The following is a 21,206-nucleotide window of genomic DNA, read 5'->3' as shown; positions in this document are numbered from 1 at the left end:
TTCAACTTCGAGCTCCACCCTTTCATCCCCTCCTCTATAAAATGGCAATAGGTGCCTCCCTGTGTTGGAGGTGAATTGTGGGGATAAACTGAATGAAACGCAGGACCTATAAGGGTGCCACAGCGTGAACGAGTGTGTGCACACGTGTAACAGCTGTGATAGCCACAGAGTCCTCGGCCCTGGTTTAAGAGCAAAAAGCCAGCGCCCGCTGTGCCTCCTCGGAGAGGAGCAGTGATCGTGATTAAGGGTCTGGTACTAGGTGGGACCTCATCCTGTAGCAATATTCTCGTTTCTGGGACTTGAAAAGGAACCCTGGTTTCATATTGTATCGATGGCCTTGGAACACAGTCGCCTGGCAGCTCTAAGTAGCTGAAATTTAATTAGCTTCAAGCTGTTAAATGCATCAAGAATTGGCCATTAGCGAGCTCACGACACAGTAATTTTCATTCACCCGCTAGCTCGCAGGGAGCCATTCGTGCCGCAGCAGCGTGCGCTCACCCCGGGCTGGGTGCAGCAGCAGGCAGGACAGGGTCACAAGCCCCGGCATGGCGCAGGGTCTGAAGGCGACAGCCTCAGCCCAAGAGGCTTTTGACAGGGGATTCAGATGCAGAGCTGAAGGACAGCCACCTCCCTCCCCACGTGTGCCAACCCCAGCCACTGCCCGCCTGGCAGGACGCAGCTCCGTCGAAGCGCAGGGCAGGGCCACGGCTGCTTCACTGCTGAAGCCGTAACGCCGTCCCAGTCCCCCGAGGGTCCCCCCAGGGGCACTTCCAGGAGGTGGTGGGTCCGCAGGGGCTGTGCCCCGTGGCTGAGGCCAGCCGCAGACAGCAGGTGACTCTCCCGGCGGCGACGTGCCCGAGTCAGTACTGCAGAGAAAGGCACCAGAGGTAACCCGGCCTCAAAACTTCACTCCCAAGAGCGTGGAAAGCCACTATCTCGCAGGGAACTGAAACGAGCCCTCTGGCTTGTTTTGTCCTTTTGCCACTGCGACCAAGACCGCCTCCACTCCTCGTTACCCACAGGAATAACGCTGATGGACAAGAAAGGTTTTATCAGCTCCCAATTTGCTACGAAGCCTCCTCACGCCCTTGCCATCCCCAGGACCTGGGCTTGTTCCTTAGGATCCTTCAGCATCCCACAAAGCCAACTGGTTTACGCTGGCTTTCGCAGCCCGTGCATCAAAGTGACCGCGGTGTCGTGGCGGACACAGAAGCCCTCCCCGAAAGAGCTGCTTAAATAGCTGCTACCTGAACGCACACACGGCTGCCTCGCTGGAGGGCACGGGACCTCGGGGCCATTCCCAGAGCACCAGCCCTCCAACGGGGCTCCCTCTATCCCTTCCCCTCCCAACAGGTCAACAGCACCAATATTTTACACACCAACCAATAAGGATTCGCAGCGGAGGATGTTTCTCCATGTGAACGGGCCCACAGACCTACCTGTGACCTGTGCGTGTATTTGTATAGATATAGAAAAATACACACGCACACTCCACCCAGGGACGAGAGGCCCTGTCGGGACGAGCACCAGCTGTACACGAGCCCAGGCGCCCTTGGCCAGCGATTGTCCCCCTCGCCCCCAAGCTTTTCCCTCAGGGGCGGGGGAGGCCCCGGCGCCGCGCTGACCCGGCGTCGCTCAGCCCCCGGCGCCCCCCGTTTCCAGACCGGGGGGAAGCCCGGCAGCTCCCCGGCGCGGGCGGAGCGGCGGCCCGGCAGCACGGCACCGGCAGCAGGGACCGGCGGCTCGCTGAAGGGAGCGCCGCCATCTTCGCGCCGCGCGGGGCATGCTGGGAGCGGTAGTGCCGCGGCCGCGGCCGCGGGGGGGAGCCTGGCAGCGGCGGGACTACAGTACCCGGTGTGCACCGCGCGGGCGGCCCCCCCGCTTCCGGCCCGGCCGTGGGCAGTTGCCATGGAAACAGCGGGGCGCCGGCCCGAGGGGGCGGGCGGGAGCAGAGCGGAGCCCGGGCCCGGGCTCTTCGACGGGGCTGCGGGAGGGGCTCGCTAAAACCAAATACCAATACCGATACCGATACCGATACCGATACATGAGCCATTCCAGGCGGAGGCACGCCGGGCCGGGCCGGGCCGGGCCGGGCAGGGCGAGGAGGCGGAGGCCGGCTGCGCAGGGTGCTGTGCCCAACCCCGCGCCTCGCCTCGCCCTACGGCACCCCCGGCTGCAGGGGGGGATTTCTGTTCTTTCTTTTTTTGCCAAGGGGAAGGTAGAACCATTTTTTTTTTCCAAGTCGGGGATTGTGGAAAGCCGAAGGAGCCCTTCCTGGCCGGCTGTTCACCCACCGCAGCCTCAGCGGGGAGGTGCGAGAGCCGCCACTGACACCCAGCAAAGGTGCCAGGGCCCCGACACCTCCCCGAGCCCCTAACCCTGCTCGAGCCGGGGCCTTGCAGGAGGAAAATGGCCCCTTTGCTTCCCTTTTTGGCCCCGAAGCGCGTGCTAGCCGATGTTTTCGCTGCTCAGCGGCTGCGGGTCAGGTCGGCGTTTCTCTTTTGCCGGCCGAGGCCGGTTGCAGCGCCAGGCGTTGCCGCCGCTATGGATGCAGCCCGTGCCTGGGGCGTGCGAGGGCTCTAATCGCCTCCTCGGGAATTATTACGAGCGATCGCCTGCTGTTTGCGAGCGGCCACGGCTGGGCCCGGTTGCCCATGGCCAGCGCCAGCCGGAGGAGCCACCCCGCGGTACCGGTTTCAACCTGCAAAGAGGCTTTTAAAATCGCGGAGGAGAAGGAAACAGACGGGAGACCCCGAGACACGCACGGGCACAGCCCCCGCCTCCCTCCATCAGTAACTCACCTTAATGAAGCCTGAGAGCATCAAGTTTGCCAGTGCTCAGCAAACTGTGGCCCCAAAATTCAGCCCCGGGCTCTCCCCACGGCGCTGCAGCAAACCAACACCCCCAAACCCCCCAGGCACACGCCAGGACAAGCCCCTGGCTGCCGCCGCGGCCCGGGGAGCTGGTATTACCGGTGGCGGCGGGTGCTGGGTGCGGGTTTCTTCTTGCCCCGACACCTCCGTGGGCTTTTCCAGCCGCGGAGAGCTGGGGGGTTTCCTCCTCAGCCCTGGGAGCCTTGTGCAGCCTGCATGCGCCCGGCTCCCGGGGCTGCTGGGCCAGCAGGCTGGGTGGGTTGCCTTCCCCCTCCTTTTTTCCTCCTTTTTTTTTTTTTCTTTTTCCTCTTCTCTAAAGCCAGAGTTATTTTATTTTTTTTTTCCCCACAGGTTCAGGTGGAGATGGAGGTGGAGCAGCGGGAGGGAGGGACGGCCAACCCCTCCTGCAGGCCTGGCGCCCGGCGATTGGGGCGGCGGGAGAGCCCAGCAAAGGGCAGGGGCTGAACCGGGGAGGGGGAAAAATAAATACATTATTTAAAAAAAAAAAAAAAAAAAAGGGAAAAAACAAGCACTGATCCGGCAGGTCCAGTCGGCTTGAGCAGCGCACAAGGGAGGTGACTGGCAGGAAGCCTGCGGCCGGGGCGCCGGGGGAAGCTCCCAAGGTAAATGCAGCTCTCCTCCGCTTCCCTTTCCGCGCCGATGCCGTCCTGGCCGGGGTCGGCAGGGTTTCGCCCTCTCCCCGCCGGCCCTGCTGCTCTCCTCCGCAGGCAGCTCTGCGGCTCCCCTGCCACCGCGCCGCCCTGCCCGCCTCGCTGTCCCCGCGGCCGTGCGCCGGGGCGACGCTGCGGCCCAACCGTCGCCTACCACCGCACGGCAGCCGTGTGGTCCTCTGCCGCGCTCGGAGCGCTACAAAACCGGGGTGTCCCCCCCCAGGACATAGGAAATAGGAGCGTGCTGCTGCCCGTTAACCTGTGCTCCTCCCTCCCTCCCTGGCGGGCAGCAGCCCTGACAACCAGCTGCCCTTTGGGCATCCGTCGCCATTTCACGCCCCGCAGCAAAGGGGCCCTGGCTGGCTGCGCCTCTCCGCGGGGCCGGGGAGGCGTGTAGGGCCTCCCTGAGCTCTCCGGCCAGTCTGCACCTTGTTGGGGCTTCCTTATTTCCAACCATCAGAGCTCGTAAATGATTTACGAGTGACCTATCCGGGCAGCACCAAGCAGAGCCGGAGCATCCCCACCAGGCAGAGAAAGCCCCACGCCACCCTGGGGTAGCATCTCCCGTCCCCTTCCCCGTGCGAAAGCCAGGTGGGCTGGCTCATCTCCATCCCTCGCTCTTCCGTCCCTGGCCGCAGAGAAACCCAGTTAATCCTCTGGGTGTAAATCGCTTTCCAGCTGCTCCAGCTGAACACGTTGTAAGTGTCCCCGCGTACCTTGACCCACGGTTTCACCCCCCGCCCGACGCCAGGGCTGCTGTGCCAAAGGGAAGCAACGTGCCTCCGCCGCTGTTCACGGCAGAGCAGCGCTGCAGACCTCCCCCCTTCCGATTTCACACCGGCAGCAGGGACGCGGTTTCTCTAGGGACCAGCCCGGCCTCAGCAGCCCTGCTGCCACCCAAAACCCGTTTACGACCACGAGCGATGAAGCTCTGGGGCAAAGAGGCAGCCGAGAGAGATTTTTATCCCTCCTGGCCCCAGCAGTCACGCTCGATGTGTTTACGGTCACGCTGCCTCGCAGAAACACCGGCAACGTGCCGTCCTTGTTATTCCCACGTCGGCCCCGGCGGACACGCCGCCCGCGCCAGGGGCCCTGCGGGTGTTTGGGGACGGAGGAGCCCGACCCTGCTGCCGGGCTCTGCTCCACCCTTTGTTCCCCGTGCCCCTTTGCGCCGCGGCGATTTATCGGCGGGGCGCGGGGTGTCCTCCTGGGCCCCTCTTCCCGTGGGGCCGTCGCAGCGGCACTGCCGCCGATTGCACGATGCCAGCCGGGGGCCGGTCCCCCCGCTCCCCACGCAGCATCCTCGTGCCCCCCGCTTGCCCACGGGCGCAGCGCGTCGTGCGGCCGTGCCTCTCCCCTCTCGCAACGCGCCGAGCCCTCTAACGCGAGGGGAGCGCTGCACCCGCTTGGCTCAGCCTAACGCTACGAGAGCTCACGAGATAGGAAGCCTGTGTTTCTATAAATAAACCGCCCCACTGTTCAATTAGCAGTTTCAACGGGCACGTCGGGCTGGAAGCAGCGCTGCAGCCAAGATGGGGTGTAGGTAGCGTGAAGGGGGTCCCGCTGAGCACCCCCAAACACAGCCACGGGGGCAGCTCGCCGTGGTTTCACGGGGAGGTGTTGCACGTCCCGCAGTTGAGCTACGACCGTGGCTCGTTTCCCCTCGCTGGCCTCCGGTTTGAGCCAAAGCCACGTTTTTAACATCCTGCAGCCCCCGGTCGGTCATTAATCACCGCCTGCCCGTAAATTCACGGTTGGGAAAGCCAGGCTGTGAGCCGGCGCCGTGCAGGGAGGGCAGGCAACGCAGCGGTCACCAAGCCGTGGCCGGGACATGGCTTTGGCTTTACCCCAGAGCGGCACCTGCCCGCCCGCCCGGACCCGAATCGCTGTGGGGAGCGAGGGGGACGGCCGGGGCGCTCCCCGCGCCAGCCCGGCCCGGAGCAGCCAGCGTTCACGGAGACGCTTCTGGTCTGTTCCAGGCCCAGGCTGCCCCGCGGCGCTGGCAGGCGGACTTTGCCCCCCTCCGGAAGACGCCGTGCCGCGGGGGCCCTCCTGTCACGGGTGGCCCGCTGGTGATGCCGGCAGCTCCCCCGCACGTCGCCTGAGCATGCCATGGCAGGTAGGCTGCAAAAATCGAAACTTTCACCCGTTTTCAGCTGGGAAGGACCCCTCGCTCACGGGCACGGCAGGGGGTCCGGCTCGCTGCTCCGGCTTTGCCTCATAGGGCGGGCGAGGGTCCGTCCCAGCCCCAAAAACCGGCTCAGCCTGCTGCAAAACAGCCGCAAGCGCCTCTCGCCGCCAGACCCCCGCAGCAGAGCTTGTTTTTCCGGGGAAGCCGGCATGGCTACGACAGTTGCCCGCCCAGCCGGGAGCTGGATCAGCTTTCCCATCCGAAACCCCCTTCCCGCTGTGCCCCCAGACCTTTGCAGCGTGCCCCCCGAAATCCTCGTCCCAGCCGCCAACGAGACGCTGGAGCTGGCACTGGGGAGCCGGGTAGCGCTGAACTGCACCGTGCGCTGGGCGGCCGCCGAGCGCTGCGAGCCCGTCCCCGCCTGGACCAAAGACGGGCAGTGGCTGGGCAGCGAGAGCAGCCAGAACACCGCCTGGTAAGGAGCCCGCCCTGGGGTATGCCCATCCGTCTGTCTGTCTGTCGGGGTGGGTGGCCACGCAGCCCGGCCCACGGCGGCCCTATCTCCCCCCAGGTTTGCCCAAAATGCCTCGGAGCAGCTCCTCGCCAGCGTCCTGCGGCTCAACCTCACGCACGATGCCGACTTCGGGGTGTTTGCCTGCTGGGTCAGCAACGCCACGGCCACCTTCACCCTGCGGCGAGTGGGTAGGGACACGCCAGGGACAGAGAAGGGACGCCTCCAAGGAGGACGCGCCTGCATAGGGCAGGAACGGCAGCCCCACGGGGCTCACGGCTGCCTCTCCCGGGGCAGCGTATCGTGGCACAAACCTACGCCAAACCCAGAAAACCTGGGCCAGGAGCCGCCGGCCACGCTCACCGTGCCCTTCCCTGTCCTTGCAGAGGCGGCAGGGCACGTGCCCGCAGTGCTGGCAGCCCTCCTGGTCCTGGCGCTCCTGGTGCTTCTGGCTGGGCTCTATGTCCGATGCCGGCTGAGCGTGCTCCTCTGGTACCGGAACCGCTACGGCGAACTGGAAATCAACGGTGAGCTGCCGGAGAAGGGCACCGAGGTGGTGCCCCCCCTTGGGAAAAGCCTCCCCCGGGCCAGGGCCTCCCCAGGGTGACACCCCCTTTCCCCACGCTCTCCCCAGACGGGAAGCTGTACGACGCCTACGTCTCCCACACCACCTCCCCGGATGACCGAAAGTTTGTCCACTTCATCGTGAAGCCGCAGCTGGAGAACCGCTACGGCTACAAGCTCTTCCTGGATGAGCAAACCATCCTGCCCAACTCAGGTAGGCACCGGACCCACGCGGGGTCGGGCAGAGGGGCGACGCCAGCACCCGGGGGCTTGAAATCCCTTCGCCCGCAGAGCCGTCGGCCGACCTGATCATGAACGTGAGCCGGTGCCGGCGTCTTATCGTGGTCCTCTCTGTCGCGTACCTGGAGCAAGACTGGTGCAACGGCAGCTTCAGGTAGGAGCGGCTCCTGCCTGCTGCCGGGGAAGAGGAGGCGGCAGGTCCTTTGCCCTCCTGCCACACGCCTGTCTCGCAGGGAAGGGCTTTGGAGGCTGCTGGAGCTTTCCAAGAAACCCATCTTCATCGTCTTCGAGAGCCAGTACCGGGAGATCACCCACCCCGCCATCAGCCTGCTGAAGCAGCACCGGAGCGCGGTGACCTTGCTGGTGTGGCGAGCTGGCTCCATGGTGAGGGCTGAGCAGGGCCCGGTCCTGCCAGCACCCCCGTTTCCATCCCCAGCACCCCGTTTTGTGTCAGCCTCCCCGTGACGCCTCAGGGCTGCTCCCTGTGCTTCGGTGCTCCTAAAAAGCAGGTTGGGGCACTCGTCTTCCAGAGGCCATTTAAAGAAAACCAACAGAAACAGCCCCAGATCGGGGCGCTCGCTCCCCAGGCTCGTGCGATCAGGAGCCCCGTGCCGCTCGGGGGTCTCCCCCAGCCGAGGCGCCAGCGTGAAGCCTCAGCTCCCGGAGTGAAGCTTTGGCCCGTGGCTGCCGTGGCCATTTCAGGGCCAGGCCGGGAGCCGGAGCCCTCGGGAGCGTTTCAGCAGGTCGGGCTGGTTTTTCCACCGGCGGGCGGGCGCGCTGCCACGCCGGCAGCACAGCCCTCGCCTTGGCTGAGCTCCCAGCGCTAGGAAGAGCGAGCCGAGCCCCGCAGAGCCTTCCCCGGCCCCGTGTGGGGCCAGGCTCGGCTTCACGGTGGTCCCTACGCAGCTCATCTCCCCCCTGCCCCACGCAGACCCCCTCATCGGACTTCTGGAAGGAGCTGTGCCTGGCCCTGCCCCGCAAGGTGTCCTTCCAGGGGACCGTGGGGGACCCGCAGACCCAGCTGCAGGAGGACAAGGACCCCATGCTGATCCTGCACAGCAGCTACCTGGACGGCAGCGGAGACCTCCACCCGGATGGGGACCTTGGCACAGGTCCTCGGCCCCTGCTGCTTCTCTTGGGGGGGACAGACGCGCGCTGGAGGGCGCCTTTGGGCTCTGCTGTACCCTCCCACGGCAGGCGGGCTGGGTTTAGCCCCTTCCCCGCCGCCTAAAACCCATCTCCCCGCTCCTTCCAGGCCTCCGAGGGTGCGTTTTCAGAAGCCCCCCGCCTCCCCGCATCGGCGGCCTCGGCGCTCCCGTGGCTTCGGCCGCCGGCGCGACGGAGGACGCACAGCTGAGGGACGGCCAGAGACAAGAGCTCGACGTCTCAGACCTGGGATCACGCAACTACGGTGCCCGCACGGACTTCTACTGCCTGGTGACGGAGGACGACATCTGAGCGGGGCCGCGGGGCTGCAGAGGCGGCGTCCCCCTTCCCGCGGGGCCGCACAGACCCCGATCGTGGCCAGCGGAGCCCGGGCTTTATGATGGGACCAAAGCCAAGGTCTCGGTGGGAAAGACAGGAGCTGGCGCCTTCCGGCAGCACGCTCTGTGGTGGAAAACCACCACCAAGGGACACCCCTGCCCGTAGTGCCTGGGCACCCTTGGGTGCTGGGCCCCCCTCCCTCGCCGTGGGCGGCAGGGACGTTTTTCCTGCACGACGGACGAGCGTCGGGATGGATGATGCTCTCCGAGAGCGACTTGCCGCAGCCCCAGTGGCTGGGAAATGCCCGACAGGAGCGGCCGCAGCACCCTCTCTCCCGCAGAAACCCCCGTGGCAATAAAATGCCGCTGCTCCGATAAAACGCTGCCGTCTCGTCCATCTGCGGGGACGCAGGTGCCACCGGCGGGTCTCTCCCCGCCGTGGGCAGCGGGGCAGGCAGCGCTGGGCCGCGTCCCATCCCTGCGCTGCATCCCACCCCGGCGTCCCCGCCACCCCGACTCAGAGCGACGCCCGGACGCAGCGAGCGGGGCGGCAGCACCGGGAGAGCTCTCCCGCACGCCGGCGTCCGCGGGCCGCTCTCCTCCCCTCCCACAGCGGGCCGAGCGCCAGGGCAAGCGGGCGTCGTTCAAGGCTTTTATTTTGGGGCTCGGGGAGTTTGTGCACAGAAAGCTGGGGAGACAAACGCACCGCGACACCCCAGCCTGGACTGCGCCGGGTCCCGGCACGCCGGGGGGGCCACACCAGCCCTGGATGCGGACCCTCCTGGCCGCGCCGCCCGGTCTCCCCTGCCCTCCCACCCCCTGTACCTACTCTACCTCATTTCCCGAATGGGGCACGCAATGCCCCCCAAGCACGGGGTCTCCCCCCCCAGCCCCAAACCCGCCGGCAGACCGAAGCCACCCTGCAGCCCACCCACGCGCCCCGGCCCGGCCGCTGCCGCAGCAGGGAGAGCTTTGGACCCGCTGCCCCACCTGCGCCAGCTGTGCCGGGCACCGGGGGCGTCTCCCCACCCCACGGGAGAGGGCACCCAGCAAACACAAGCCGGCTGGCCCTGCCCGAATCCTGCTTACGCAGCACCGGCCAGGCCCACCCCTGAGCAGAGCAGCCGGCACGGAGCAGCAGCGGTGGCTCTGCCTGCACAGGGACGGTCCCTGTGGGGCGTACGGATGGGGATGGGGTGGCTCGGAGGTGCCCCAGCTTCTCGCAGCGAGGGCACGGCCAGCCTCAATCGCAACCCCCCAGATCCCCGGCAAAGCGGGGACTCGGCACCGCGTCGCCGATGCCGCTTCCCAGCTCCTTACGGCCACAGTGCCAACCCCATAAAAATTTGGGAAGCCACCTCAGACCTCCCACAACCCCCCCGAGCTACGCGAAGCCCCGTCCCCACCCAGCCAGGGCAGAGCACGTGCAACCCACGGCGCGCCCCGCACCAGCGCGGCAGCACCGGCACCCTCCCGGCCCCTGGCGCGCTGCGATGCGGAGAGCTGGGACGGGAGCCCCAGAAGCCCCTCTCCCCACCAGCGTCGCTTTGCAGGAGCCCCCCCAAAGCCCGGCAGCTCCTGCCCCTCCACTGAGCCACGAGACGAGCTGAGCTTTGCAGCCGGCTCCCCGGGAGCGGGCAGGGCCCCAGCGGCTGAGGACCCTCGGGTGCCATAGGGCCGTCCCCAACCAGCTGGGGTCCCAGCAGGGCCCCGCAGCAGAGCCACAAGCAGTCGCTGGGTTTAAGGCCGCGGCGGGAGGGAGGACAGGCGTCCCCCGCACCCGGGGAAGGGGGACCCGGCAGAGGGGGGAGGCGCGAGGGACGCGGCAGGCGCTACGCTACGGAGCGGGGGTCCGGCGGCAAGCAGCCTCCCCGGGGCACGGCCGGCAGCAAGGAGCGTCCCGGCGGGGAGAGTCAGGGCTGGGCAGTCCGGCTCCCGGGGGTTGTCCTCACAGGCTGAGGAAGTCCTCCTTCCGGTACCCCTTCTGCAAGGAGACAGGCCACCCGTCACACCGGGGGACGCCAGCGCCGTCACCTTTCCTGCCCGAGGACACCCCTGCCCGAGCTCCGCCGGGCGGTGGGAATGCGAACGCAAACCCGCTCTGCTCTGGTGCTGACAGGGCCGTGCCGTCCCCGCGTTGGGCACGTGGCTGTCCCCGCCCCACTGGTGCAGGTGCCACCACAGGGATGATGCTCTGGGGACATTCCCACCCCTTCGGGAGGGGGAGGCACGGAGTTGGGGCCCGTCGTATGCCTGGAAGCTTTTCCAGGTGGTGTGGCTTTCCAGGGTGAAGCCCCGGCCTTGGCTCCCTTGGGATCCACCCTCGGGACCCCCCCCAGGATCCCGCCGGCTGGAGGAGGCACCAGAGGGTGGTACGTACCATCTTGAAGTCCCGGTGGAGCTTGGTGTATTGCCACATGTTGCCCAGGAGGCTGGCTGCTGCTCTGGAGGACTTCTCGTTGTCCGAGCTGGGACAGGGACAGGATGCAATGAGCTTTGGGTACCGCTGACCGCGGGACGGTGCCCATCAGCCCAAGGATACCACCCCAGCAGGGCCCACAGGGGCTGAGGACTTAGTGCCGGAGGGAAGAGGGAGAAGACTAAAGGCTGGAGACCACCGCAATGGGCAGGGTGGCAAGCGCTCTGGCAGGAGAGGTGAGAAGCACCCAGACAGGAAGAAGGTGGCTGCAGCAACGGGCAACCCTGTGGTGGGGTGTCCTGAGGAGGTGGCAAAGGGCTGGAAGGTGACCATGAGGCCACCCTGAGCTGGTGTGGGGACTCCCAACACCAAGCCTTGGGAACGGAGGCTGGTTGTGACCCTCTTCCCCCTCGCTGGACCAGGGGAGGAAGGGGAGAGCAGGACTGGACCCCAGGTCCGAGCTGGGACAGCAGAGGGGACAGGGAGCTCCCACCTGTCCCTTCTCTTCTTGATGTAGAAGAGCTTCCTGAGGCCATCAAAGTAGACGATGTCACGGGCGGCCATGGGGCTCTCCACCACCAGGTTGTTGAGGACCGCGATGATGTTCACGATGACGTCGGCGGGCGGCGCCTTGTCCCCGATGCTCCCCGGCAGCTTCTCGATCAAGTGGCTGACCACCTTGGTCGCTGGTGGGCAAAGGCATCACGTCAGGGCTGGTGGCCCGACCCAGGGGACATGCCGGGAGATGAACCCTGCAACCTCCTGGGGACAACGAGGGGACAGAGGGTCCAGCCAAGGACCTGCAGGGCAGCACCAGGGCCATCTTCAAGCCCTTTGCTCTCTGGAGTCTCTGCTGAGACTCCCTGGCACCTGGGAGAGGAGCCGGGGCATGGGAGATGGACCAAGTGAGACGGCGGGGTCGGAGGCAGAGCAGCACATGCGGGGGGCGTTCAGTTACTGGGGAGGGACCGGCCACCGCGCACTCAGCCGCGAGCAGGGAGGCAGCAGGCAGGAAGGTGCCGAGACGGGGCTGGAGGTAACTGGAGACCAGACCCAGGAGGAAAAGGGTGGAGAGCGTCCGTCGGGCTCCTCCCGGCAGCCCCGGCCCTGCCCGTCCCTCCCCGGCACTCACACATCTCGTCCTTGTTGCGGGCGTGGCGGGACAGGTTGCGGATGAGCCCCGTCAGGGAGCGCAGCTGGTGGTGGTCAGCGGTGCGGACGCGGTCCAGCACGGGGTTCAGGATGCGCTCCTGCTCCAGGGCCAGCCGGCTCAGCACGCCCGCCCACTGCCGGGGCAAACACCCGCTTGGAGACACCCGCCAGGGACCCGCCGGCTGCCGCCTCCTCCCACCCCATCTTCCTCCTCCTCCTCTTGCTCAACGGGGCCGGGTCAGGGTGACCCGCGCCCAGGTGCCGAGCGGCGCGTCGGCCACGTCCCCCACCCAGGAAAGGCTGGTACCGACCCGCAGGGAGGGGCACCCCCTCCCCGGGCACGGCTGTGACTGGGCAGGCGGCGGGGACAACCGGGCAAGCCGGGCAAGCCCCGGGGACATTCCCCTCCCGTGCCCTCACCCTGCGGTCCCCGGCAGTGATGTTCTGCAGGGCGCCCGAGGCCGCCTCCGTCGTGTGCTTGTTGAGCTCGCAGCGCTGCAGCAGCCGGTTGTAGATGCCCACGATCTGCGGGTTCCAGAGCCACTCCATGCCCTTGGGGTCCTTGGAGACCTCCGTGAAGGTGACGATGTCCGCATTCAGGTAGTGCTGCGGGGAGGGGGGCAGCGGTTAGACGCACAGGGGACGTCCCCTCCTCTGCAGCATCCCTCGCTGCTGGCGTCCCCTTTTCCCCACGTGCCTGGCCTCAACCGCTGGGCAGCCGCAGGCTGGCAGCGACCCAGCAGGTCGCCCCGGCTGCGTCACGCCCCGTGGCATGGCAAAGCGGGGGTTCGGCACCCTAGTTCACCCCACGCACCTGATTCACCCTCTGCTGAGCTCACCCGCGCGTCCCACCCATCAGCCCAGGCCAGCGTCCACCTCCGCCCCGGCGTCACCTCCACCGCCAGCTGCTTCCCAGAGCCAACCCCGCCCCAGGTGACACGGCCGTCACGGTGCCCGCCACTTCCCAGCCGCTGACCTCTCGGGCTTTCTTGCTCTGAGGGCTGAAGCAGCCCACCAGCTCCCCCGTCACCACGCTGCTGTTGTTCCTCCTGTGGCCTTCCAGGCGCTGGAGGGAGGACGGGGGCATTTCGTCGTACAGGCGATAGGAGAGGTTGCGCAGGACGCAGACGGCGTTCTCCACGCTCTGGGCGGGGGAGATGGGGCGTGAGGGTGTCAGTCCTGGTGCCGCCTGCCGGGGCATCTCCACCTGACGCGTCCCCTGGGGCGTGATCCCGTGGGGCTCCCTGGCCAGAGTCACCCCAGTGACACCAGCGGTGCCCCACTGTGCCCAGTAAGCCCGGACGGAGCCAGATTGGTTTTCCCACCATCACATCAAGACGTGCCTTGGCACCACGACGGCCCGGCAGCCGCCAGGAGGGAGGGAGCGGCACCCCATCTGAGGGCACCCAAACCCTCCCAGCACCCAGCTCCTGGGGCTCACCTTGTCCTCCGACTTGCCCACTTCCAGGGAGCTGTTCACGTAGTGGATCACGGAGTCCACCAGCCCGTGGCACTCGCGCATCTTCTGCCGAGTCTGCTGGCTGGCAGAGCTGAGATTCCTGCATGGGGAACGTGGGTCCGTCACGGCGAGAAGGGGCTTCCCCACGGCCACCCCCCTCCTGCCACTGGGCACCGCCGTGGGGAGGGCAGCTAACACCTCGCCCATGGGGCTGACCAGGCTTCGCCTTGAGGCACAAGTGCTGCAAGGGACGGGGACCCCAGAAACGAGCCCTAGAGGCCTTGCTCCCGATGTGTGCCGCACACAGGGCGTCTCTTCCTCCACCCAGAACTTCACCCACAGTGGGAGGATCGGAGCCGGCCCAGAGCAGGTACCTGAGGAAGCCCGTGGAGTTGTAGAAGATCTCTGCCTCCGAGGGGTTCTGCTGGATGACACCCGAGCCCCCCAGCCCAGAGAGGGGGACCAGGACCAGGTCCGTGAGCTGCTCCAACGTGTCCCGGGCCAGGCGATCCTTCAGGTTGTCACTAGAGGAGAGATTCCACAGGATCCCTGCGCGGAGGGGGATCCTCAGTCCCGGGAATGGCTGCAGAGCACGTCCACCCCCGCTCACCTCCCCAGGGGGCTCACGCCGACCACCCGCAGCCAGGAGCAGCCATGGGACAGGGCGGGCAACAATGATGCAAAGAGGTCACGGTCATCCCCACGAAGCGTCACCCCAGCTTTACTCATTGGGCGGGGGCACGACGTGCCACCCCCAGGGGAGGAGGACCCCTGCCCGCCCGCCCCTGCCATCGTCTCCAACCTGTGACGTTCTTGCGGAGCTCATCATCGGGCTCCCGCAGCGTCCGCATGAGCTCGTAGATGCCGTTCTCCTCCACCAGCGCCAACTTGTTCTCGGCGTTGTCGTAGATGAGGTTGCGCATGGCGCCTGTGGCATGGCGCTGCACCTCCTGGTTGGGGCTGTTGAACAGCTTCACCAGCTTGGGCATGGCCTGGAGGCTGCGGGCCTGGGAGGGGAGAGCCCGGCCGGGTTGAGACGCCCAGCCGCTCTCCTGTTCGGCTGGGGCTCCCTCTATCTCCCCCGCCCGCCCTGGGGTGCCCCACCACGGCAGAGGGGCTGGGGACAGCCCTTCTCTTTCGGCTCCTGGCCGCTCACCTGCTTCTTGGCGTTGCTGTCGCTGTAGCATTTGTGCTGGAGGTAGGCAGCGCCCAGAACCTGCAGGTTGGGGTCGCTGGCTATCAGGTATTTCACTGCGGAGGGCAGGTCGATGTCGTCAAACCTGGAAGCCACAGGCAGGTGAGGAAGAGCCCGAGCAGAGCACCTCACGGGGGTCCTCCACCTCTGCACCCCACCACGTCCCGCATCTTGGAGGAGACGCGTCAACTCCTCTCCCTCCCCGCCACGCTCTTAGGGCACGGGACTCCAGACCCAGCTGAAGGAGCATCTTCCTACCCTCACGTCTCAGGACGCGTCCCTGAGAGGAGCTAAGGCCACGCGCAGGACGCACTTGGAGGTCAACCCACGCCATGGACCACGGCTACGGGGCCGAGTTGTGCCCACCATCTCGCCCCTCCCTTGCAGCAAAGTAATGCCAGGCAAGAGATGGAGGGTTTTGCCCTCAACCAGCCAAGCGACTAAGGCGGGGACAAGGACCAAACCGGTGCCGGACGAGCCCCGTTGGCACTCACCCCCCCGACTGGTGGCTGAGCAGCGTGCTGTGCCCGTTGTACATCTCCATGGCACGCTGGTCCTGGAGGTGGTGGCTGGACTCGGCCAGGCTGCGCACGGAGGGCGCGCGGGAGCTGTGCTCCACCATCCCCATGTACGAGCTTCCGATGCCCGCCTGCGAGGCCGCCTGGATGCTGCCGAAGGAGCCGGTGCTGAGCCGCGACCGGTTGTTGCTCTGGAAGCGCTGGAGCGTGCGCATGGCGGGCGCCCGGATGGTGCGGCTCTGGGTTACCTCGCCACCCTCCAGCCAGTCGGAGGCGGCCTTGGCGGTGGAGCCGGCGCTTATCTGCCTCTCGAAGGTGTAGGAGCGGGCGAAGCCGCCGTTGCCTTGGCTTTTGTAGAAGGAACGGTGACCCATGGGGTCCACCTGCTCCGAGACGACGCTATAGCGGTCATCCGCGACGGCAGTAGGCTGGAGCGGCCCGTCGGCCAGCCGCAGGGAGCGCAGTGAGAGGGTGTCGAAGTTCTGCCGGGACCGGTAGTTGCGCTCGTGGAAGGAGCTGGGCCGCGGTGAGGCGTTGGTGGCCTGTGACATGGCGTAGACGGTGCTGTAGCCCCGGCCCTTCGCCAGGCCCCCGTTGCCGATGGTCGCCATCCGCTTGTGCGGGGTGAGGTCCACCGCCGAGCGCGAGGACCAGCCGCTGCCCTTCAGCGTGCCGAAATCCTTGGCCAGCGGCTGATACAGCTGCGGGGGGAAAGCGTGGGGTTAGGGTGAGCCCGCGGAACGTCCCTCCGTCCCCTCCGTGGGGAGAGGAAAGGGCAGAGTCAAGAGCCTCCCTTAGCACAACCAAAGCTACAGCCAGCAGCTGGGTCTCTGCCGGCATGCCCAGCTGCCACGGTGACGGGCGCCGGCGCGAGGTGGGGGATGAACCCACCCAGTACGTACCGAGGCTTTAGGGTCCAAGCCATTGCTCTGGGAGCGGGAACTGAAGGAGGAGCGCAGGGTCGTGCCGTACTGACCACCTGCGGGACGGAGACGGAGGGGTCAACGCGAGCACCGGGGGGCCAGAGGGGTGGTCCTGGGGACCAAAGATCCCCCCCGGCTCATCCCGGGGGGACCTGCTTCAGGAGCCGTGGCCGTGCCGGTGGTGCCGAGGGGGACGAGGGAGCGGGAGGACGCTGCCTCGGCCTGTCTGCCGGCAACAGGGAGCAGGAGAGGCGGTGGCAGCGCCGAGCAGCGGCCTCCCCACCTCTCATCGTGCCCCGACAGCGAGGGGAGTAATTGCCACCTTGGTGGGGCTGCAGGGGCTCAGCCCGACCCCTCTGCCGCAGCCAGATCGGCAGCCCCGGCATCCCCCCAAAGCCTGTCCCGGCTCTGCCGCCCTGGGGACGGGAGCCCGGCAGGGACCCGGCTGCCCCGCTGCACCCCTCCCACCTTGCCAGCACCCCGGGGCCACCGGCGGGGACGGGGAGGACGCGGCCAGCCCCGGCGGTGACGGGAGCGTGATTCACGCCCGCGCCCGGGGCAGCCCTCGGGGTGCCGGGGGGGGGGGAGGTCTCTCCCCACCACCGAGGTCCCCCAGCACCTTGGACCGGGGGGCTCGGTGACAGCCCCGGCCGGTGCCGGGCGAAGCGGCAGGGCGGAAGCTGCGAGCGCAGGCGTTAAATGGAGAAGCTTGGAGCCCGGCCAGCGACGCCGCTCAGAGGCTGGGGGGGCCGGGGAGGGCTCTGCCAGGGCGCGAAAATCCTCCCCCCCACCCCCCCCCGGCCCGGAGCGGGGTGTGGGACCCCCCCCCCGTGCGAATCCCCCCCCCGGGGGCAGGTGGGGAAACTGAGGCACGGCCCCTGAGCGGGGCGAGACGAGCCCACGCCGGGGCCGGGCCGCCCCCGTCCCCGGTGCCGGGGGTGCTCGGGGGGGGCTGGGCCGGGCGGGGGGCAACCCCCCAGCCCCGCGGCGGGCCGCCGGCCAAAGGCCGGGGCCGGCCGCGGGGCTCCCGCCGCCCGCCTCGACGCGTCTGCTCGGGGGTTCTCCCACCTCTGCCGCCGTCGGCGTGGTCGGGGGCCTCGGGGCGGGCGGCCGCTTGCCCCCTCAGCATCATGCGGATGCGGACCTGCTCCTGGACGCGGGCGCTGCGCAGCCGCTGGGCCTCGGCCGCCTCCCGGCTCCTGCCGTCCAGCTGCCGGTCCGAGGGCAAGGCCAGCGAGCAGACACCGGCCTGGGGCTGCAGGGCCGACAGCAAGAAGGTGTTAGTCTCCTGCATGGCGGCGGCGGGCAGGCTGAGGCGGGCGAGGCCGCCCTGCGCAGGTGAGCGCGGCGCTGGCGGCTCCCCGGGCCGTAGGAGGCGCCCGGCCCGGCCCGCCCCGCCGCGCCCCGGGCAGGAGGGGCCGCGGCGGGGCCCGCGCCCGGCCCCGCCGCGGGCGGAGGCGGCCAGGGGCGGCCTCGTGGGGACGAGGCCCGGAGGGAGGCGGGCGGCCCCGGGGGGCCGCGGCGGTCGTGCCTGCGGCCCGGCGGGGAGAGCCAGGTCCTCCCCGGGCGGCCTCCCGGTTGACCCCTGGCTCCTGGGCAGCCCCCAGACCCCCACATGGCCGCTCGGGAGAGCCCCAGAGCCCCGCATGGCCACTCGGGAGAGCCCTGGAGCCCTGCACAGCCCCACCAGCGAGCCCCAGGCCTCCACATGGCCGCTCGGGAGAGCCCCAGACCCCCACATGGCCACTCGGGAGAGCCCCAGACCCGCACATGGCCACTCGGGAGAGCCCCAGACCCCCACATGGCCGCTCGGGAGAGCCCCAGACCCCCACATGGCTGCTCGGGAGAGCTCCAGACCCCCGCATGGCCACTCTAGAGAGCCCTGGACCCCTGCACAGCCCCGCCAGCGAGCCCCAGGCCTCCACGTGGCCACTCTAGAGAGCCCTGGAGCCCTGCACAGCCCCACCAGCGAGCCCCAGGCCTCCACATGGCCGCTCTAGAGAGCCCCAGAGCCCTGAATGGCCCCGTCAGCAAGCCCCAGACCTCCACATGGCCGCTCTGGAGAGCCCTGGCCCCAGGCAGCCTCCTCTTGGCCCCCAGGGACCCACATGGCCCCACCAGCAAGTCCCAGACCCCCATATTGTCAGTCCAACGAGCCCCGGGCCCCCTGGGCAAGCTCCCCCGCCAGCCTTGGACCCCCACATGGCCCCATCAGCAAGCCCTAGACCCCCACATTGTCCCTCGGGTGAGCCCCAGACCCCCACACAGCCTCCCAGGAGAGCCTCGGACCCCCGGGCAGTCCCACCGCTGGCCCTCGGGCTGCCCACCAAAACCCCTCTGGGGTGGGGGGCCGGCTCGCCAAAGGGCTGCAGCAGGGGCTAATTGGCAGTAATTACTGGCCAGGCCCTCCCTGCTTTGCTTTTCAAATCAGCTGAGGAATTAAAAAACAACAATAATAATAAAAAAAAAAAGGGCAGCTCAGCACCAGCAGGCCCGGTGGTAATGAATGCAGGGTGACTCAGCTGCTGCCACTGCACAGGTTGTAATTAGGCTCGCCTCATCCGCCGAGCCGCCCCGGCCGACCTCGGCACGGCCGGGGTGGGGGACACCATGTACCCCCCAGCCCGCTCTGCTCAGGAACTGCTCCCGAAATCCCCGCGGTGTTGTTTCACACCGCTCTCCCTCAGCCCCTGGCTCGCTAACTGAGCTGCTCACTCCTGAACCGATTTGTGCCCGTTCTCAGCCACGCCCAGGTACTCAGGCTCTGCCCCTGCTTGTGGGCGCGGGGCATTTTGCCCGTCGGCTCTGGCACAGCGCATCAACCAGAGAAGCCGGTGCTGGCTTTGGCCGTTTGAAGGCGAGCGTGGCGACGCGTCCTCAGCTCTGTAGCGAGCCGCGGCTCGGCGCTCGGCGTCACCGCTCTGAACCCGCCTGGCAGAAGCGTTACGGGCTCTGCCGGCTGGTGAGCTGGCTGGGGCTTACGACACCCAGAGATGACAACGCCAGGACGTCTTGTGCTTCGTTAGGAGGGTGAAAAGGGCAGCTCTCCCTGCGGAATGTGCCGCCATCAGCAGGAGCAGCGGCCGATGCCGGGGTGGGGTGGCAAGAGCTGTGGGCGAGTGTTTTGGGGTGACGGTCCCTACTTTGACGGCCTCCCCAAACCCCAGCGGGCTGCAAACCCCGGTGCCGCCACTGCGTTGTGCCCGGGGACCGACGCGGGGGAGGACCCACCTCCCCAGCTCTTGGGGGGTCCGGGGACTTCATGGGTTTCCTGGGAGCCCCCCCTTTGCTTAGGGGTCGCACCTGGCCCTTTTGGGGTACAGCACCCAGGGATAACCCCAAGGGCCCCCCCTGCGCTCCCACCTCAGCACCACCCACGCAGGGAGCGTCGGCGGGTGCGCTGAGTTTGGCAGAGCTCAGCGGGGCGCTCCCAACCCTCCCAGCCCGGATGAATCACGGGTTCCCCCCGGGAGGAGGTGGGGAAGGTGCTTCGCTCCTTGGGCGAGCCGACGCTTGCCCGCCGGCCCCGTGCCAGGCATCGAGGGGCTGGGGGACGGCCCCGGGAGCCCCTTCGTCCTCCCCGGCACGGCCATGGCCCCAGGCCCGCTGGCAGCCCCGTTGTTCCCCCCGGCTCTGCCTCCCTCCCAAGCCCCCGTCCCCCCGGTCCGACGCTGCCCTGCGACTTAAAGATGGAAATGGAGGGGTCTCGGGGGGGGTGGGGGGTTTGAGGTGGGTTTGAAGCCGAAACCAGCAGCGCTCGCCTCGTCAAGTGGCTCGTTAGTCGGGGAAAGGGTTGGACGGGAGCGGGGACGCACCGGGATGCTTAAAAAGCAGCAAATCGGCAGAACCCCCCCACGTTTGGAGCTACGTTGAGGGACTGCCGAGGGGATCCGGCCACGGTCAGGGAGACGCGGGGTTAAATAAACTCGGTCTGGGGGTCCCTAAAGCGGTCGCTGGCACCCATATCCCTTCCTCCGTGGGGCGACAGAGCCGCGCCCCCAGGGAGACCCCAGCTCCTGGGCGCGCGCTGCCTTCTCCCACCCCCGAGCGCCCCTGAGCGCCCGTCCCCGAATCCGGGTCCCCAGGGGAGCCCGCGGCTGCCGGTGCCATCGGCGTCCCAAGCGGGAGTGGCCGACGCGGCGGCACGCAGCCTGGCCGCGGCGCACGTGTGCCCAGAGCCGCGCGGGGCAACCTGCGGCACGAGAGGAGGGGGACAAAAAGCCTCTTGGCCAGAGCTGGCCAGGCGCAGGCAGCTGCCGGGGCCGTCGTCCGCGCCGTCCCTTGCCACCCGCTGCGTGGGGACCGGTGGCGGGGCGGGTGCCACCGGCTTTCCCGGGGACCCACGACGGGGACAGCCACCCCGGCGGGCGCGGGACCGGCCGGCACGTACCTTGTTGGGTGGCGGCCCCGGAGGGCCGTTGCCCTGCAGCATCCTCCCGGGCCGGCGGGCGCACCCCTGGGTGCTACGCGGGTGCCGGGTGCCCCGGCGCGGGGTGGGCGATGCCGTCTGCGGCGGGGCCGGTGCGGGGGGCGTGGGGCCGCGGCGTGGGCCCGCCCCGGGAGCTTACCCAACCAGTCTCTTCACCGTTGTTTTGCATGTGCGCTCGAAACCCCGCTCGCCTCGCAGCCAAGTTTGCGCTTTTGGGGCTTGGGGCGGCTCCACAAAGAGCCTCGGCACGGCCGAGATGCCGGTGGGGTGCCCGGGGGTCCCGGCCGCCCCATCCCGGGCGGCGGAGCCGCATCTCGGCTGCCTTCGCGATGCTCCAGAAAATCACCGTCGGTCCCCACCGCCGTGGCCACGGTCCCGCAGGTCCTCGCCACCGCATCCCCTTGAGCCCCCCAGCCCGGGGCACCCACGGGTGCAACAAGGATGGTTTTGGGGCTGCCAAAAGGAGAAGATGGAGGGGAGGCAGAGCGGGGAGGGAGCGTGGTGTTTGGGGTGCGGGGGGCTCACCCGGGCCCTGGGGATTCGCAGGGAGCGCGTTTGCATGTGTGGGATGGAGCAGGAGCCCTTTGAAGCCAGATAAGCGAAGAGGGAGTGTTTGAAACGGGCCAAACCAGTTTGG

General features: G+C 68.1%; 3 protein-coding genes across 3 annotated transcripts in view; 2 read left to right on the top strand and 1 right to left on the bottom strand.

Annotated features, from left to right (window-relative positions):
* Positions 1–5,375: 5,375 nt before the first annotated feature.
* On the top strand, positions 5,376–8,448 carry SIGIRR (single Ig and TIR domain containing). Its single transcript, XM_075501385.1, is given in 10 exon segments — positions 5,376–5,636; positions 5,639–5,663; positions 5,964–6,150; positions 6,247–6,377; positions 6,573–6,713; positions 6,821–6,964; positions 7,042–7,144; positions 7,224–7,374; positions 7,922–8,102; positions 8,246–8,448. Coding segments are annotated over 10 exon segments (1,527 nt in total).
* An 820-nt stretch (positions 8,449–9,268) lies between these two features.
* Positions 9,269–21,206, top strand: part of LOC142409941 (dispanin subfamily A member 2b-like) — a 52,450-nt gene continuing 40,512 nt past the window's right edge. Inside the window, exon 1 of the mRNA XM_075501715.1 lies at positions 9,269–9,272. The gene's annotated coding sequence lies outside the window, so the exon portion shown is untranslated. The remainder of the gene's footprint in view (positions 9,273–21,206) is intronic.
* PKP3 (plakophilin 3) lies at positions 10,423–20,572 on the bottom strand. The gene is made up of 14 exons (XM_075501713.1): positions 20,531–20,572; positions 17,209–17,395; positions 16,120–16,196; positions 15,194–15,918; positions 14,661–14,784; positions 14,307–14,511; positions 13,879–14,053; positions 13,487–13,604; positions 13,022–13,189; positions 12,466–12,651; positions 12,026–12,179; positions 11,387–11,579; positions 10,855–10,942; positions 10,423–10,458 (listed from the first exon to the last, which is right to left on the bottom strand). Exons 1-14 carry the CDS (start codon positions 20,570–20,572, stop codon positions 10,423–10,425), a joined length of 2,478 nt encoding a protein of 825 aa, XP_075357828.1.

This window comes from Mycteria americana, chromosome 5 (assembly GCF_035582795.1).
Source record: "Mycteria americana isolate JAX WOST 10 ecotype Jacksonville Zoo and Gardens chromosome 5, USCA_MyAme_1.0, whole genome shotgun sequence".
NCBI classification, from domain to species: Eukaryota; Metazoa; Chordata; class Aves; order Ciconiiformes; family Ciconiidae; genus Mycteria; species Mycteria americana.
Note: the sequence above shows the minus strand (reverse complement) of the source record. Positions and strands in the feature narration are given on the sequence as shown.